Source organism: Aquarana catesbeiana, linkage group LG05, assembly GCF_042186555.1.
Source record: "Aquarana catesbeiana isolate 2022-GZ linkage group LG05, ASM4218655v1, whole genome shotgun sequence".
NCBI classification, from domain to species: Eukaryota; Metazoa; Chordata; class Amphibia; order Anura; family Ranidae; genus Aquarana; species Aquarana catesbeiana.
This window is the reverse complement of record NC_133328.1, coordinates 106773594-106792490: the sequence shown is the minus strand read 5'-3', so window position 1 is coordinate 106792490 and position 18897 is coordinate 106773594. Positions and strand designations below refer to the sequence as shown.

Here is an 18897-nt window from a genome sequence, read left to right as displayed (position 1 = left end):
CTAACGTTATTGAGGTCCATGCCTGGTCACTTGGTATGGAAAGAGAAGGGTTAAGTGAGAGCATGCATGAGGTCCGCACTATGTGTTCAGCGGGACGCCATTCTGTTACTATGAGTGAGGTAGCAGAGATACGCTGTCTGGAGTGGGCATAGGCCCTGCATGTCCCTCCTAATGCAACACATACACTGACCTGTACAAGTGTGTAGGACAAGGGACAACATCTTCTGAGAGACTCCGCATACAACATTACACATAAGTGGCTCATCTCTGAGTTGGGGGACTGCCTTAAAGCGGAGTTCCACACAAAAATGGAACTTCCACCCCCCCCCCTCCGGTGTCACATTTGGCACCTATAATACAGGTATCTGCACCCACTTCCGGGCATAGACTCCCGCGGGAGCTACACCATATCTCGTCCCCTACCCTGATGCCTGCTGGGAGACACAATGGGGCCCGGAGACAGCAGGGACCATTCAGATTGCGCAGCGCAACTCGCGCATGCGCAGTAGGGAACCGTTACCGAAGATGGCAGCGGCAGCATAGCTGTGAGAGGGGCCTCTTCCCGACAACCCTGGCCATTGGTTGTCGGGGTCTGCGGGCTTCTTAGAATCTGGAAGCCCCCTTTAACAAGATAGACCCCCAGATCCGGGCCCCCCCCCCCCCCCCATATGTGAATGAGTATGGGGTAGGGTTGCCACCACATCCCTTTAAAACCAAACACATATGATTTACACAGGTTCTGTGGCTGATTAAGGTGGTAATTAAACTCACTTAATGCCTTAGCTGCATTAAATCAGCCTCAGAAACTGTGTAATTCATATGTGTTCAGGTTTAAAGGGATGAGGTGGCAACACTAGTATGGGGTCATGTTATGACTGATTGGTGTATACAAGTGGGTATATACAATGGGTAACACATTTAAAGTAGCTGTTAGGCCCCTTTCACACTTATATGATCTGAAAGTGCCATGACTTGAAGTAATGCCTGTGTAATCTTGAGGTCTATGGACCTCAAAGCTCATCAAAATCAGACCAAAGTAGTGCAGGGTCTACTTTGAAGTCGCTGTAACATGAAGGCGCACAGATATGAACGGTACTCATTAGAAATCATGGGGTACGACTTGTCATGCGACTTTTGCAGTCCCAAGTCGCACAAGTGTGAAAGGGGCCTTATTCTAATTTGTCAGCAGAAATGGAAATACTCTCGTGGTGTATTATACCAATTACATGCAGGATGAAGAAATACAAGCCCACTTCTGGATCTCTCTGCTGGCACTAACTTTACCCTGGAAAGGCATTTTGCTCGTAAATCCCCCATCCATTGTTTCCTGGTGCACGCCTTGTACACCTTCCTACACGAGAATAAACATTTCCCTTCCATCTACTCGTGATTGATTGCCCTGGGCTCGGGCTGATACAATTCAAATGACTGTATCTCAGAGCAGGGGGGCGTGGTCTGTTTACCGCTGGGTGAGTCGGAGGCTCTGGTCTCCCAGGGAGACGGGACGCCGCTCGGTGTGCCTGGCAGCACAATAACATGGGACGCACGCCTCCTCTACAACCAAACCGCACTATTTGGGGACGTTACATGGGAGTGAGATAGGGAGCTGTCAGTAAACAGAGGAGGGATCACATACAGATAAGGGAACCTGCAAAGGAAGCAACAGGAGTCATGTACACAGACAAGTAGAGGGAAGAGGAGCCCCAGGCAGGAGGTAAAGCTGCACCTTGGAGGCACATAGGAGGACAGGTGGGAATTGAGATCCTGGATGGAAACCTTTCATGGAGGTTGAAATGACAGACAATATGCATGACTTATTCATTGTATAATGACTGCAAGGAGGAAGAAGAACATATAATACAGGCAGCTCTACAAATCACTGCATTGTTACTTTATAGGCGTGAAGGCATTTGCAATTGATATCTATGTATGTATATTTGTGTGTGTCTTATTTGTGTTTTACACTTTAATAGAGTTTACAGACAGTTGTTACTGTATCCAATGCAGCTGAATGATTTATATGACTGACAGATGCTAGTTTTTTTTTTTTTTTGTTCTGTTGGTCATCAATGAGCTTGTAATCAATTGGAGATCGTGTGCAAGTAATTGGACTTGCCTTCCAAAGTCAGGGTAAGCCCCCCGTTCACACACTGGGGCGACTTGTTAAAGTCGCACCCTATTGCTGGCAATCGCACTGTTCAAATTGGTGTGACGCCAACTTTGCGCTGCCACGTCGCTTTGAAAAAGTAGTTCCTGCACTACTTTTGGCAATTTTTTTTTTTTTTTTCCGGGTGCGACCTTAATAGACATCTGTGCATGAAGCCGCACAGATGTCTTCCAAGATTGCACTGACGAGCGGCATTGAAATTGTGCGATTTCAGATAAAGTCGCACGAATTCAAAGCAGCATTCAATGTGAATGAGAAAAAATGAAAAATGGGTAAACATGCAGGATTTTTGACACAGAAGAGACATGTTTTGTCTTTTTTTTGCGTGAAAGTTACTTATACCTGCCTGTCCCCCCACAAGCTGCTCATTGTACAAATTTTGGCAAGGCTGACGCTGACTGAACTTGGGATTGGTGCAATCTCAGCCCAGCCAATGAAAGCTTGGCAGTGATCAAGACCCAGAAGCTGGCATCTTTGGGGAGCTCCGAGACACCACTTTTCTGGACTGAAGGTGAGTAAAGTTACGCTTTAAAAGAGAAGTTTGGGTTAAAAAAAAAAGCAAGAACATTTAGGCTTCATGTACACGGGATGTTTTGAAACCTCTCCTGAATTATTCAACTTGACAGATAGTTACTGACGTTTAAAAACATCAGTTTTGCCACATTTACATTTAGCCGCATTTGCGTTTTTATATCTCCATCAAAAACTCAAAAACGCCTGTAAACAAAATGTGGCTAAATGCGAGTTATTGCGTTTACACGCTATTACAGGCACTTGGCGTTTCAAATGCCACTGAACATCTGTCCTGAACGCATTATTTTTTTTTTTGTTTGCTTTCCAAAAAAATGCTTCTAAACTCAACTGCCTAGAAACGACTATACATGACCCTGTGTACATGTACTGATAAGATAACATAGGGGAGAGTTCAGGGGCAGCTGAAAAAAATGCCCAACTGCTCCTAAACGTTTGTTTACCAGCAGCAGTGTACATGAAGCCAAACTTACCTAGGTGGATGCAGCATTGTTCCGATGCTGTATCTATCCCCCGCTGCCTCTACACTGAGAACTAAGCAATCAAAGGCCGCTGATCACTCAGTTCATGCTGTTCGGTGAGCAGAGAGCCAGTGGCTGTCAGTCAACAGCTTTTTGCTCTGCCCCTCAATTAACTGGAGTGCCAGGCTGTGGAGGGGATGGGAGCTGCTGGCTCAGACCAATTTTCAGCTTTTGGTGCTCTCACATTTTGAATGCAACACTGTGTCTATATGAAATTTTTTCCCACAAATAGAGCTTTCTTTTGGTGGTATTTATTCACCGCTGGGTTCTTTATTTTTTGCGCTATAAAAGAAAAAAGACCGAAAAATCTGTTAAAAAAAATGCATTTTTCTTCGTTTCTGTTATCAAATTTTTCAAATTAGTAATTTTTGCTTCATATACGGTATTTTGGCCAAAATTTATACCGCTACATATCTTTGGTAAAAATAACCCAAATCGTTGTATATTATTTGGTCTTTGTGAAAGTTATAGAGTCCAAAAGCTATGGTGCCAATATCTGAAAATTGATCACACCTGAAGTACTGACGGCTCATCTAATTTCTTGAGACCCTAACATGCCAGAAAAGTACAAATACCCCCAAAATGACCCCTTTTTGGAAAGAAGACATTCCAAGGAATTTAGAAAGATGCATGGTGAGTTTTTTAAAGTTGTCATTTTTTTCCCACAATTCTTTGCAAAATCAAGTTTTTTTTTTTTTTTTTTTTTTTTTTTATCACAAAATTGTCATATTAGCAGGTTATTTCTCACACACAGCATATGCATACCACAAATTACACCCCAAAACACTTTCTGGTATTACGATACCACATGTGTGAGACTTTTACACAGTGTGGCCCCATACAGAGGCCCAACATTCACAGAGCACTTTCAGGCGTTCTGGGGCACCCAGGCCAATTCTGAAATTTCTCTCCTACATGTAAAAATCATAATTTTTTTGCTAGAAAATTACATAGAATCCCAAAACATTATATATGTTTTTTTAGAAAAGACCCTAGAGAATACAATGGCGGTAATTGCAACTTTTTATCTTGCATGGGATTTGCGCAGCAATTTTTCAAACACTTTTTTTCGGAAAAAAAACTGTTTTGTGCTTTAAAAAAACCAAAACAGTAAAGTTAGCCCAATGTTTTTGCATAGTGTAAAAGATGAAGTTACGCCAAGTAAATAGATAACCAACATGTCACCTTTCAAAATTGCACACGCTGGTGGAATGGCGCCAAACTTCGCTACTTAAAAATCCCCATAGGCGACACTTTAAACATTTTTACTGGTTACATGTTTTGAGTTATGGAGGAGTTCTGGGGCCAAAATGATTGCTCTCACTCTACCGATCGCAGCAATACCTCACATGTGTGGTTTGAACACCGTTTTCATATGCGGGCTGGACTTACGTATGCGTTCGCTTCTGCATGCGAGCACACGGGGACAGGAGCGCTTTAAATTTTTTTTTTTTTATTGTTCATTTTACTTTATTTATATTAGTTTGATGCTTTTCCCCCCCCAAAAAATTTTTTGATCACTTTTATTCCTATTACAAGGAATGTAAACATCCCTTGTAATAGGAATATGGCATGACAGGTCCTCTTTACAGTGAGATATGGGGGTCAATAAAACCCCACATCTCACCTCTAGGATGGGAAGCCTGAAATAAAAAAAATAGAAAAAAAACGATCCTGGCTTTGATCGTAGCGGTGAGTCGGTAGAAACCCCGGAGGGCGGCGGGAGGGGGGGGATGTCCCCTCTCGCCTCTCGTAAGAATGATCAAGCAGTGGAACAGCCGCTATGATCATTCCTATGGTGTAGGGAATCGCTGGCTGAAAAAGCTGATATCTGAATGATGCCTGTAGCTGCACCCATCATTCAGATATCCCCGCACAAAGTGGCAGGAAGTGGTTAAAACGCATTTTTTTTTTTTTTTAACACAAAGTTGTCCATTTATACAATATTTCTAACATAGCATGTACATATCAAAAATGACACCCCAAAATAGATTCTCCTACTCCTCCTGAGTACGGCGATACCACATGTGTGAGACTTCCACAGCCTGGCCACATGCAGAGGCCGAGTACAGCCAAGCATGGCTGAGCATGGCTGAGCATGGCTGGGTATGGCAGGGTATTGCAGGGTATCACCGAGTATGGCGGGGTATTGCAGAGTATGGCGGGGTATTGCAGAGTATGGCGGGGTATTGCAGAGTATGGCAGGGTATCGCAAGGTATCGCCGACTATGACTGGGTAGGGCTGGGTATGGCAGAGTATGGCTGGGTATCACAGAGTATTGCAGAGTATGGCTAGGTATTGCGGGTTATGGCGGGGTATTGCGAGGCATTGCAGAGTATTGCACAGTATTGCAGGGTATTGCAGAGCATTGAGGGATGGCTGAGCATGGATGGATGGATGGCAGTTGTCACTGAGCAGCGCTGTGGGCACTACACATCCAGCCCACAGCGCTGCTGCAATCCGATCCCTCCCCCTCTCCGCAGCAGAAGAACACCCATGTGATCCGATTCCTGACCGAGTTTGCAGCCCGCACAGCAAAATGCGAACTGATTTGGGGGTGTCATTAACTTTTACCTGACACTCCCAGCAGTTTACATAGGGCAGTGTGAACTACCGCTGGGAAACATGCGATGCGGGAACCCGCAGTGGATTCGCAGGGTTCCCGCATCGCAGCAGTGTGAACCGACCCGTAATGTTAAATTATAACTAAAGGCAAAACTTATTTTTTAGTTTTGGATAGAGTGGAGAGGCACCTGGTGGATCCCGACATCAATTGTCGTGATGACGCGGTGCCTGGACTGATTCCTGTGACGTCAGCAGAGAGCAGACTTCTGCTGAAAACGGGTCACAGGAGTGCAAAACGAATTGCACTCCTGTGATCCATAGGTGAAGCGCAGCCTAACAAGCTTTGGCTGGACTTCTCCTTTAAGGCTGACACACTAGGCTTAAGGCTGGCCATTAATTGATCATTTGTTTTCAGTCAACCAGCAAGTTGAAAAAAATTAAAATATATGTTAAGCGTTTGGCTTGAGGTTGCAATGCAGCCCCATTGATCTCAATGGGCAAGTTTGGCCCTTTCACAAGGCTGTTTAGTCCAATGGCAGGAATCAGTGGATTCTTACAGCTGGAATGGCACGTATATGCGAATAGTGGCAGCCGCTCTGTCTATATAAACGAATGACAGGCCGACAGCAGCCACCACTGTTCACATGTAGCTGCTTACCGCGGGGTTACCTGTGGTTAGGGATGATGTCTGAGCCTAGACACAGTCAATTGCAACAAGGCTCCGACATCTGCCCCTAACCGCAAGTAACCGCTTGGTGTGCGGCTGCATGTGAGCAGCACCATTCAAGGGCTTAAAGCAGGTATTGAGGAGGCAATACAAGAGTAATATGAACGCCGATTAATCTTCAGAGTGCAAAGCTAGTGTGCAGAAGCCCCAAACGTGAAGAAAAAGCCCAAATTTTAGTCCCCACACAATTTTCTGCAGGGGACGTTTTTACTGGTTGTTCTGTTCTGTTTTAACAAGCTGTCAAACAAAAATTCTCATTTTAAGGCTGGCCATACACGGTCGAATTTCGAAAGAATTTTCTTTTGAAAATCAGATAATTTGTGCGTTTTGTGATCCGATGGTGCCACCATTGATTTCGAAATTCCGCCAACCAAGCCTTCAATTTCACCTCACGTTGCTACAAAAAAGAATTTTCATGGCTGGGAATCTTCTTTTCTTGCACATTTCTTTTTGATTACATTTCTTGCACGATTCTCCCATCATTGATTAGAAAATTATTATTTTTTCAAAAAATTCCCAACATGTCCGATTACTCAAATTTGATTGGCGCACGGAAATCGGCTGTTGCTGCACCTAGCCCACTAATGGTGCAAAATACGAACGAAAATTCTTAGATATGATTTTGTAAAGAAAATTCTTTCGAGATTCAACCCTTGTATGGCCTGAATGCTCGTTTGATTTTCTAATCGTTAGTGGGGTGAAGTCAACATTTGTTTTCGACTTCAGTGACAAGAAAATTAGAAGGAGCATGATAAAAAAAAATTCTCAAATGAACAAATTTCTAGAAGTATAGGCAGTTTTCTTTTAGGAATGTCCACTCACTCTAAAATCGAATGTTAAAAGAAAACAAAATTTGGAACTACCGGTACTTTCTGTCAAGCCGTCAAATGCGCTGAGACTGTTCGCACAATTTTTTTGTATGAATTTTTGACTGAAAATCTACTAAAGTTTACCTAGCTTAACTTTTTAGAAGTGTCCTCTAATTTTCTGTTGTGTCTACAGATGGCAAAAAAACCCCCACAGTGGTATTAACCATGCCCTACTCTAAGACCCCTTTAGCACTGAGGTGTTTTTCAGGCGCTTTAGCGCTAAAAATAGTGCCTACAAAGAACCTGAAAAATGCCTCATCTGCAGTCCCAGTGTGAAAGCCCGAGTGTGCGCTTGCAGGACGTTAGAAAAAGTCCTGCAAGCAGCGTCTTTGGGGCGGTTTGCGAGTGGTGTATACACCGCTTCTCCACCGCCCCTGCCCATTGGAATGCATGGGCAGCACTGCCGAAGCACCTGCAAAGCTCTTCTGCAGCGGCGCAACAGGGGCGCTTTTAACCCCCTTCTAGGGGGTAAAAGCGCCCCGCTCCCTTTTAAAGGTTTAAACCTATACATTACATGTCATTTTTTAATATCTGATGGGTTCCAGACACAGGGACTAATCTTTAATTCATTTAGAAGATGTAAAGGAGAATATATTGATCCTACAAGGAGACTGAAAGTGGTTCTAAAGGCTGAAGTTTTTTTTTACCTTCATGTATTGCATGAAAATAAAAATGTCTGTATCCAGTTCCCTCCCCCTCCCCTCTCCCCCTCCCCCTCCGCTTATACTCACCTGAGCCCCATCTCAATCCAGTGCTGTACACAAGAGCAGCATCTCTGTCTGCTCTATCCTTCTTCACAGCTCCAGCTGCTGTCAATCAAACTGTGGGGAGGGAGCAGGGCTATGCTCAGTTGTCTGTGTCTATAGATGCAGGCAGCGGGGCTCGGGAGTGAGCCTGCACGGTGCCCCCATAGGAAATGGCTTCCTATGGGGGTATTGGATGAAGAGGAGGAATTGGGCGTGCTTGCGGGGGACCCAAAAAGAGGAGGATCGGGGCTGCTCTATGCAAAAAAGTATGACATGTTTGTTATTTTAGTAAAAAAAATTTTAAAAAATTACCTTTTTAGAAACACTTGAAGCTTGCATTCATTTACCTAGAAGCCCTAGAAAAAATGGCATTAGGGATCAGAATGTGATCAATTTGATTTGGGTTGGTAGGCCTGTGTATAAGCACCGGTAATTTGCAAAAAAAATGGATTGATAACACTCCTGTACAACTGAGGTAGAACTTTGATGACCTGTTAAATTGATTGTAAGAATGCATATAATAATATTGGTAGTTTACGTTGCAATGGTGTACCGAGACATTAACTATGATTCATCGCCCTTATATTGCAGCTTATTTCATGATGTCGGGTTCTAGATTTCTATGGGTTACCATGCATGTTACAATCTGACTGTACAATCACCTTAGATTTACCAATTGTAATATGAAGACCTGCTATCTAATCAAATTGTATCCAAATGGGCAGGCTTTAGCACAGTACATTGTTGGTAGATCTAAAAGTGATTGTAACGCCTCTGATGAGCTTTATAGACTAGGATGTCTCTATGTAAGGTTGTGACATCTAACAAAAGTCTTGCATTTTGATTTTATACTGTGGCAGGTGTTTGCATTGTGAAGTGCGGGGCACTGCCACTGTGTAAATGTAGGCGAAAACACAGGGTTCTCAAAAATACAGTTTGAGGGGCTCTAGAGTGTCGGTTCTGACTGGAAAAGAGTGGTTTTTCGTCTTTCTCTGCGTTTTGTAATTTTTGAATCAGGATTTGGAGCTTGTAGATTTTTAAGTGCTTTGGGAGGGAAGGCATCTCCGATCCTGTGTCTGGCTCTTGCCAGAAACTAGCAGGCTGAGTGTGCAGGTGTTTACAACCTTTATAATCTACGACCTGCCAACCGGTCAGGACTTCACCCAAGAGACGGGAGGTCTCTGCATAATGGTCAGGAGGACCCCAACCCTTCTCCAGGAGAGAGAGAGGCTAAACAGAGGGCAGCCAGGGTGTGTATGTCAGCACAGTGCAGGAGCTGAGGTACAGAGTTTGTACGAGAGAGCACTGAGGTGCTGTGTTAGAGGGTCTGGAGGACCAAGGCAAAAGGCCCAAGCAGCGGCGCTGCTAGAGAGAGCCAGGAGGCCGAACTTCTTTTATGTTCATGTTGATGGTGGAAACCCCTGTGTGGGAAACTGATTTTCTGTGTGAACTTTTTCTGTTTTATTAATAAAAGTGGGCCAGCAAGCTTTCTGTAGTGGACTGAACTTGCTGGGAAGCCCCACATTACAGCATGTATAGCATGTTTAGCCTCAGTTCCTGACATTCAGGACATCATGTCAATATTCTGTACTCAGCCCCAAACTGTGCAGGATGGGTAGTGATCTCAATATCTATGGCATAAATCACTACATGGTGGGATTGCTTCTTAGGCCTCATTCACACATGTCATACATAACTGGTATGTGTGCACGAATGTTACATTGGGAGCAGCGGCTGTTCCTGTGTTGCCGCAGCATCCCAATTGATAGCAATAGAACTGCCTGTGCATCCTTGTGCGAATATACACAGCCTTTGACAGGCTTCTGGTTATGTATGCCCTGTGTGAATGAAGCCTTAGGGCTTTTCCACCCTAAAACAAAAGGGTTAGCATTGGCATTCCTTTTTAAACTGTGTTGCACCAGGCTACAGTGGACTTTTAAAAACAGGTTGTAGTATTTTTTTATTTTACACTTTTTTAACTTCTATATTTTTACTATGCACTGTGCAAAAATGCAATGTGTCCATTATATTTTTCAGTGCATTGGTATGAACTGAAACCATAGAAATCTGGCTATTTGCTTTGTTCTTGTGCTGGGATTGCATTTTGTAATGCAGCCCAATGCTGCTGCTTGGTTGAATCCTAAATCTAAGACCTTGTGCACAGTATTTTATTGTCCGCTGCAGCAAGAATCCTGCGGTTGCGGAAAGTTGCATTTGCCCAAGCTGTACAAAGCAATGACAGGCTGATTGCAGCCACAGCTATCTGCTGATGTTCAGATGTAATCGCACATGGAGTGATTACCTGCAGTTAGGGACATGAGATCAGCATCAATGGGTAATCGGCTATCCCTGCTGTTGCTGCTGCTGCTGCTGTCAACCTTTGTACAGACAGAACGCAACTGTCCAGAACCATCTGTGAATTCAGCCACAGAAATCTGCTGGCAATAAAAACTAATTTAAAAAAAGTGTGTGCATGAGGCCGTATCTGTAACTGTTTTCTCTTCATAGGTAACCAGCAAGTATTACTGAGTAAAGAATGGATATCATTGAAGAGGAACCCCCTGTGCCACCTTTCTGGGAGGATGAGAGAGTGTACTATATCGGAGGATGGCTCCAACGGATGATGAAGCTCAAGGAGGACCGCTGGATAAAGTTTGTGGAGGATGAACAAAACGAAAAAATACTGAGGGACTTTTTCGATCAGGGCGATCACATTTTTTTGATGTTTTCTGCAGCACCTAAAGGAGGGTTGACAGTGACACATGAGGTAATGCACATTTTATGACTTACTCTAAGAAGTAATGAATAAGAACTACAATTGGTCTTGTTGAAATGGTTGATAAGTTTGCACTCTTTGATAGGTCAGAGCCAGAATTGTTTGTCAGCAGATTCCCACTCCAAAGCATGGATATGTATCCTGGGCCAAGCCAATAAAATCCTAACAGAAGCACCAATCTTCCTAAAAGAAGCACTAACCCTTCTCCACTCTACTTCTAGAAAGGTGTTTTTTTTTTTTTTTTTTGCCGTTCATCCCGATCTTTTCTCTCACTCCTTTTCCCAGTAACACAGAGCAAGTGGCGGGAAATCTTACAAACGTGAACACAGACCACAATAAAAATTCAACAAAATTCCTAATTCTTAGCTGCTCTATCCATAAGTAAAAATGTAAGCAAAAATTTAAATTTTCACTGGAGTTGGGCTTTAGGTGAAATACTCTTCTTATTCTGGCAAAGGCAACATTTTCACTTTAGATTGCTGAGTAGAATGTTACAAAAAACTGTAAGGAAAAAAGTTATTAAAGTGTAAGTTCGCCTTTTCAAAAAAAATTAAAAGGTGAACTGACACCTTACGCCCCCCCCAGATCCCATCTGCATTTACCTGTGTGGGTAATTTAGCTGTCACTGCCACCCAAGCAGCCAGTGCAGCGGTCTAGGGATTTGAAAGCCCCAATCTTCTTCCCAATCCTTCTTTAGGGTTTCTGGGACAGATAAGAGCAATTCTATTTGTTCAAAGTGGTCACCTGCTAGCACACGACCAATCAGAATAGTTCTGATCTGTCCCAGAAGCCCTTAGAAAAGTAGGGGAAGAAGAGCGTGGCTTTCAAATCCCCATAGTTACAGTGCCTTGAAAAAGTATTCACACCCCTTGAAATTTTCCCCACTTTGTCGTGTTACAATCAAAAACGTAAATGTATTTTATCGGGACTTTATGTGATAGACCAACACAAAGTGGCACATAATTGTGATGTGGAAAGAAAATGATAAACGGTTTTCAAGATTTTTTACAACTAAATATCTGAAAAGTGTGGCGTGCATTTGTATTCAGCCCCCTTTTCTCTGATACCCCTAACTAAAATCTAGTGGAACCAATTGCCTTCAGAAGTTACCTAGTAAATAGTCCACCTGTGTGTAATTTAATCTCAGTACAAATACAGCTGTTCTGTGAAGCCCTCAGAGGTGTGTTATGCAGCGTACACACGAGCGGACTTTTCGCCCCCGGACTGGTCCGATGGACCGAGTCCGGCGGACAATCCGATCGTGTGTGGGCTTCATCGGACCTTCAGCGGACTTTTCCAGTCGAAAATCTGACGGAGTTTAGATTTGAAACATGCTGCAAATCTTTCCGACGGACTCGAGTCCGGTCGAATAATCCGCTTGTCTGTATGCTAGTCTGACGGACGAAAACCCACACTAGGGCAGCTATTGGCTACTGGCTATCAACTTCCTTATTTTAGTCCGGTCGTACGTCATCACGTACGAATCCGTCAGACTTTGGTGTGATCGTGTGTAGGCAAGTCCGTTCGTTCAAAAGTCCGTCGGAAGTCCATCAAAAGTCCGCCGGACCGTCGGACTTTTGTTGCTGAAAAGTCCGCTCGTGTGTATGCGGCCTTAGAGAACCTTAGTGAACAAACCGCATCATGAAAACCAAGGAACACACCAGACAGGTCAGGGATAAAGTTGTGTTTAACCTCCCTGGCGGTATGATTCTTTCGGATTTTAGGTGCTGAAAGCGGTACAATTATTTTGCATGGAAATTTGGCGTTTTATATTGTAGGTCTGTAAATCTTAACAATAACGCACTTAAATCTGTCCAAACCAGAGTCTAGTAGATATGTTAAAGTTTGAAACACAAAAACAAAAATTATAATATATAATAAATAAAAATAAATAATTAAAAAAAATAAAAATAAATAGTAATAAAATAAATTTCCCCACGATTCACTATCGCTCAATTCTGCAAGTGTTCTAATTTACTATCGCTGTTTTCTAGCTGGTCTAAAGCCACTTTTGATGTAAAGGGACACTTTTTGGTTGCTATGGACAATCTCCAATTTCCAGGCAGAAAGAACAGTGTATATCATGTAAAACTGCATGCAGGGCATGGGCCAAAGCACTGGGGACAAAAGGGATGTGAAATCATTTCATACAGTACTGTAATCTGTAAGATTACAGTACTGTATGTGTTATGATTTTTACATTATTTTGAATTTGCCGCCAGGCTCTGCCCCCGTGCGTCGCGACGCTCACAGGGAACGGAGCCTGGCACAGAGAGGCTTTGGAGGAGGAAACAGCCCGCGGACACTGCGGGGGACATCGCAGGATCCCGGGGACAAGGTAAGTAAGGAGGCACCAGGATCCTGCAATGTAATCCCGAGTGTGGCTCGGGGTTACTGCTAATGGTGCTGAATTTTAACCCCCGAGCCACACTCGGGAAAACCGCCAGGGAGGTTAAAGCAGGGTTAAGTTATAAAAAATGTTCCCAAGCTTTGATAATCTCACGGAGCACTGTTCAATCCATCATCCGCAAATAGAAAGAGTATGGCACAACTGCAAACATACTAAGACATGGCCGTCCACCTAAACTGACAGGCCGGGCAGGGAGAGCATTAATCAGAGAAGCAGCCAAGAGGCCCATGGTAACTCTGGAGGAGCTGCAGAGATCCACAGCTCAGGTGGGAAAATCTGTCCACAGGACAACTATTAGTCGTGCACTCCATGGAAGAGTGACAAGAAGAAAGCCATTATTGAAAGAAAGCCATAAGAAATCCAGTTTGCGAGAAGCCATGTGACACAGCAAACACATGGAAGATGGTGCTCTGGTCAGATGAGACCAAAATTGAACTTTTTAGCCTAAAAGCAAAACACTGTGTGTGGCGGAAGACTAATGCCCTGTACACACTGTCAGATTTTCCGACTGAAAAAGTGCGATCGGATTGTGTTATCGGAAATCCGATCATGTGTGGGCTCCATCGGACTTTTTTCGTCGGAATTTCCGACACACAAAGTTTGAGTGCAGGCGATAAAATTTTCCGACAACAAAATCTGATCGGTTAAATTCCGATCATGTGTACACAAATCCGACACACAAAGTGCCACGGATGCTCAGAATAAATAGAGATAAAAAGAGATAAAAGCTATTGGTTACTGCCCCGTTTATAGTCCCGACGTACATGTTTTATGTCACCGCATTCAGAATGATCGGATTTTACGACAAGTTTTTGCAAACGTGTGTATGCAAGACAAGTTTGAGCCAACATCCATCGGAAAAAATCCATGGATTTTGTTGTCGGAATGTCCGATCAATGTCTGATCGTGTGTACAGGGCATAACACTGCACAACACCCTGAACACACCCCATCCCCACCGTGAAACATGGTGGTGGCAGCACCATGTTGTGGGGATGCTTTTCTTCAGAAGGGACAGGGAATCTGGTCAGAGTTGATGGCGGAGGTTCACCTTCCAGCAGGACAACGACCCTAAACATACAGCCAGAGCTACAATGGAATGGCTTAGAACAAAGCATATTCATGTGTTAGAATGGCCCAGTCAAAGTCCAGACCTAAATCCAATTGAGAATCTGTGGCAAGACTTGAATATAGTTGTTCACAGACACTCTCCATCCAATCTGACAGAGATTGAGCTATTTTTCAAAGAAGAATGAGCAAAAATATCACTCTCTAGATGTGCAAAGCTTTTAGAGACATACCTAAAAAGACATGCAGCTGTAATTGCAGCGAAAGGTGGTTCTACAAAGTATTGACTGAATACAAATGCACACCACACTTTTCACATATTTTTTTGTAAAAAAAGCATTTATCATTTTCCTTCTACTTCATTTGATTGTAGCCGTATTAGTGCAATTGTGACAGAGAAAATTGAGTACTGTCCGTGATACTTTTTTTATTTGCACTAACATACAATTTTTCAGGACAAGATTTCGGGGTATGTCCCCTTCTTCAAGGTCCAAGCAGTACTGTTAGTACAAATAAAAAAAGTATCACGGACAGTACTCCTTCTACTTCACAACTATGTGCCAATATGTGTTGGTCTATCACATAAAATCCCAACAAAATACATTTACGTTTTTGGTTGTAACATGCCAAAATGTGGAAAATTTCAAGGGGTATGAATACTTTTTCAAGGCACTGTACGTAGCTGTTAAGGTTGAATAAAGACATCAGTCCATCCATTGGATGTGTAAAAGTATTATGTTCCTACCATGCCCCATATCCCTGGATATTGCGCTCAATGAGATGTCCATCTAAGGATTTTTTTTTAAAATTAGCAACATTAACTGCTGCAACCACTGATTGTGGAAGGGAGTTCTACATCCTTACCGCTCTAACAGTAAAAAACCCCATACGCAGTTCAAGGTTGAATCTTTTCTTGTCCAACTTCATTGAGTGGCCATGTGTCTTCATAAGTGACCTGAGACTGTTTCCTCCCCATTATGATATTTGTATGTCGCTCTTAAGTGTCTCTTCTCCAGAGAAAATAAGTTTAATGCATGTAGTCATTCCTCATAACTGAGATCTTCCAGCCCTCTTACTAGCTTTGTTGCCCTTCTCTGGACTCTTTCCAGTTCTAGTACATCCTTCCCCAGACCGCTTCACCGGTTGTGTGGGCAGTGATCGCCCATTGAGATAAGTGCTTTTGCTGAGTTCCTGGGGAATTGTGAGAATCCCAGATCTCAAGAGAAAACAATCCTTTATTGTGTTGGAGCATCATCTTGCAGGATTTGGACTTCTCTCTAAGGAATAAGTTTAACATCCCCTGCAGTATGGAAACGAAAAGGTAAATATATTTATTTATCGTCCATTGAAGGACATAATTCTAACAGCCGCTAGCGATAATCGCATGTAAAATACGGCATGCTGGTTGTACCCAAGTTGATCGATCAATCAACTTGGGTAAATTCAGCCTGCCCATACATGGTTTGAATCTCAGCTGGCCCTTGCTGAACCGTCTATGGCCAGATTTAGTTGTCTAACCAGGTAACAACCATCCTTATCATGGATTTCTCTTTCCCTGATATAAAAGGTTCAGAGTGTTCAAGCATGTCCTCCTTCCTCCTCTATTGAGAAAAGTGTTTTCACTGATTACGCTGCTTGTAAAACACTCTGTGAATGGGGGAGAGTCTGATCAGTCCCATAATTCTGTCCCTCATTCGCAGATTGTGTCACAGGCAGTGTTTGAAAGTGCTGCCTGCATGCAACACCATTGGCTCAAGCTGCTTAAACACAGAGCCCATTCGTGGACTGTGGGTTTCAGTGCCTGTGTGATTAGGGACTAAGTACCCTGAAAAAATGTACCTTTTGCCCCTAAAAAATAGAGCACTTGCAGGTATATTGTATGAGTTGCCTCATAGCTGTATATTTGCAGCGTGAAGACACTGCTGCCTGTGGCTGCTGGTCTCAGAAGAATTAGAGTGAGCTTTGGTGAGATCACTACTGTGTAAAGCTCACCACACACATTACAATTTGTCTGTAAAATCCTTTATAGACCTAGCAATAATTATGCAGTGGAAGGATCTGCCTAATTAAATGCAAATTGATTAGGTAGACCCACATGCTCTAGTTTTGGTAAATTTTACCACTTGACGTCCGCGCTATAGCTGTAAAACGGCTACAGCATGGACCTCAAATGCCGGGAGGGCATCCATGTATGTCCTCCCATTCTCACGCTGCCCACGTGTTCTGTGATCGCCGAGTCCTTTGGACACGGCTAATCACAGAGTAGGGTAAAGGGCCAATCGCAGAACGCTCTTTACCATGGGACCAGCTGTCAACCAATGACAGCTGATCACGGAAGTAAACAGAAGCCGGTTACCGTTTTTTTTTTTTTTTTTTATTCATGCTGTCAGCGTGAAAAAAGAATAAAGGCGGTAACTGGCTTCTGCTAGAGGGACATCGGTCCCCTAAGTGCCAATCAGTGCTGCAAATCCATGTCAGTCTGTGCCCATCAGTGCCACCTATCACTGCCTATCAGTGCCTCCTGATCAGTGGCCACTACTGCCGCCTCATCGGTGCCGCCTCTCCATGCCACCTATCGGTGCAGCCTCATCAGTGCCTCCTGATCGGTACCCACTAGTGCCGCCCCATCAGTGTCACCTATCGATGCCCATCAGTGCAGCCTATCGGTGCCCATCAGGGCCACCTCATCAGTGCCCATCAGTAAAGAAGAAAAATTACCTGTTTGCAAAGTTTTATAACAAAATATAAAAAGTGTTTTTTTTTTTTTTTTTTCAAATTTTTTTTTTGTGTTTGTTTAGCTAAAACTCAAAAGCACAGTGGTGATTAAATACCACCAAAAGAAAGCTCTATTTGTGTGAAAAAATGATAAAAACGTAATTTGGTTACAATGTTGCATGACCGCGCAGTTGTCATTCAAAGTGTGAGAGCGCTGAAAGCTGGAAATTGGCCTGGTCAGAAAGGGGGTATAAGTGCTCAGTAAGCAAGTGGTTAAAGTGGTTCTAAAGTCAAATAGTTTTTTACCTTAATGCATTCTATGCAATAGGGTAAAAAAAAGTTTCAGTAGCTGTTTCCCCGCAAACTCCCCCCCCAAATACTTAAGTCCTGTATGGATCTGCAGGTCCTCTCTACCTCTCTCTCCTTTCTCTCAGACTTGGCTGAGAGCAGCAGGAGCCATTGGAGGCCTTGAGCTTAGGAATGTAAATGCATGTTAACATTTCACTAGAAGGAGATCGATCAGAAGGCACATAATGAATGTTTTCATAGTTTTATAATTTTTCTCTGTCTTCATTCATGGTGCAGTCTTAGCCAGTGGAAAAGAAATCCAATAAACCAATTCAACTCTAGCTTTAGTTGCTAACTATCACAAAACATAAATATGTAATGTACTTGTAAAATAATGCATGTGTTTTTTTTTTTAGTGAATTGACTACTTTTAGGATAAATACTGCATGAGTAATTTTAAAGAAAAATTGGTATTTATTTCCTAGTAAATTAACTCCTCATTGTCAAAAAAACCCATTAATGGCAACAATGATGAAGAGATATTTTTGAATAGACTCAGAGACGGATTGAAATGGCTGTACTGGCTGCTGCATGGCTAGGGAGGTCATGGTGCCTGGTAGTGGGCCTAGTCGGCATGGGCAGGCAGTGTCTGCTGGAGCAACACACTGTTACAGGCAGCACAGCACAGGAGGAGCACAAGCAGACCAACAGGACAATTTGGACAAGGCAGCAATTTGTTCTAAAGGACAAACCGAATGGAGGGGGCACACTTTTCAAACAGTATACTTTTTATATGGGCTGCATGTGACTAGGGCTCTGATTTAATTTGTATTTTACTGTAGACTCCAAACTTTATCCTTTAAGCCCCTCCTACTTTAAGCCCCTCCTACTTTTAAACGCAAATTGTCCACACCTAAAATTGAGCTCTCAGGTATGCATATTTATTGGAATTATGCACAAACAGGTTATCTTTCAGTGCCCTTACTTAAATACTTTTATTTATTGATTTTGTATTTTATATTAATCGTGTAGGTGTTCTATTCGGGTAGTTCCACAAATTGCAGTTTTGACCTTTGGTATCTAGTAGCCAAGTGTTAGACTTCTGAATGAAGGGGAGACTGGAGCGCTGGTAGAAAAGTGGGAAATGATAGAGGAGAAGGAGAACGTACGGTACATTGTCTAATGCCCTGTACACACGAGCGGAATGTCCGACAGAAAAAGTCCGACTGAAGCTTTTCATCATATATACCGATTGTGCGTAGGCCTCATCTGACTTTTGAAATTTTTGAAAAATCTGACGGACCTAGAAACGGAACATGTTCTAAATATTTCCGACGGACCCAATTCCTATCGGGAAAACCAATCGTCTGTATGCTGGTATGCTGGTCCTATGGACCAAAAACTATGCATGCTCTGAAGCAAGTACGAGACGGAAGCTATTGGCTACTGGCTATTGAACTTCCCTTTTCTAGTCCCGTTGTACGTGTTGTACGTCACCGCGTTCTGGACGGTTG

General features: G+C 43.1%; 1 protein-coding gene across 1 annotated transcript in view; it reads left to right on the top strand.

Annotated features, from left to right (window-relative positions):
* The first annotated feature begins 1480 nt into the window (after positions 1 to 1480).
* DNAH11 (dynein axonemal heavy chain 11) overlaps positions 1481 to 18897 on the top strand; it is a 424128-nt gene continuing 406711 nt past the window's right edge. The window contains exons 1-2 of the mRNA XM_073630040.1: positions 1481 to 1749; positions 10636 to 10894. Of these exons, the coding sequence (XP_073486141.1) occupies positions 10664 to 10894 (231 nt within the window). The 5' untranslated portion in view covers positions 1481 to 1749; positions 10636 to 10663. The remainder of the gene's footprint in view (positions 1750 to 10635; positions 10895 to 18897) is intronic.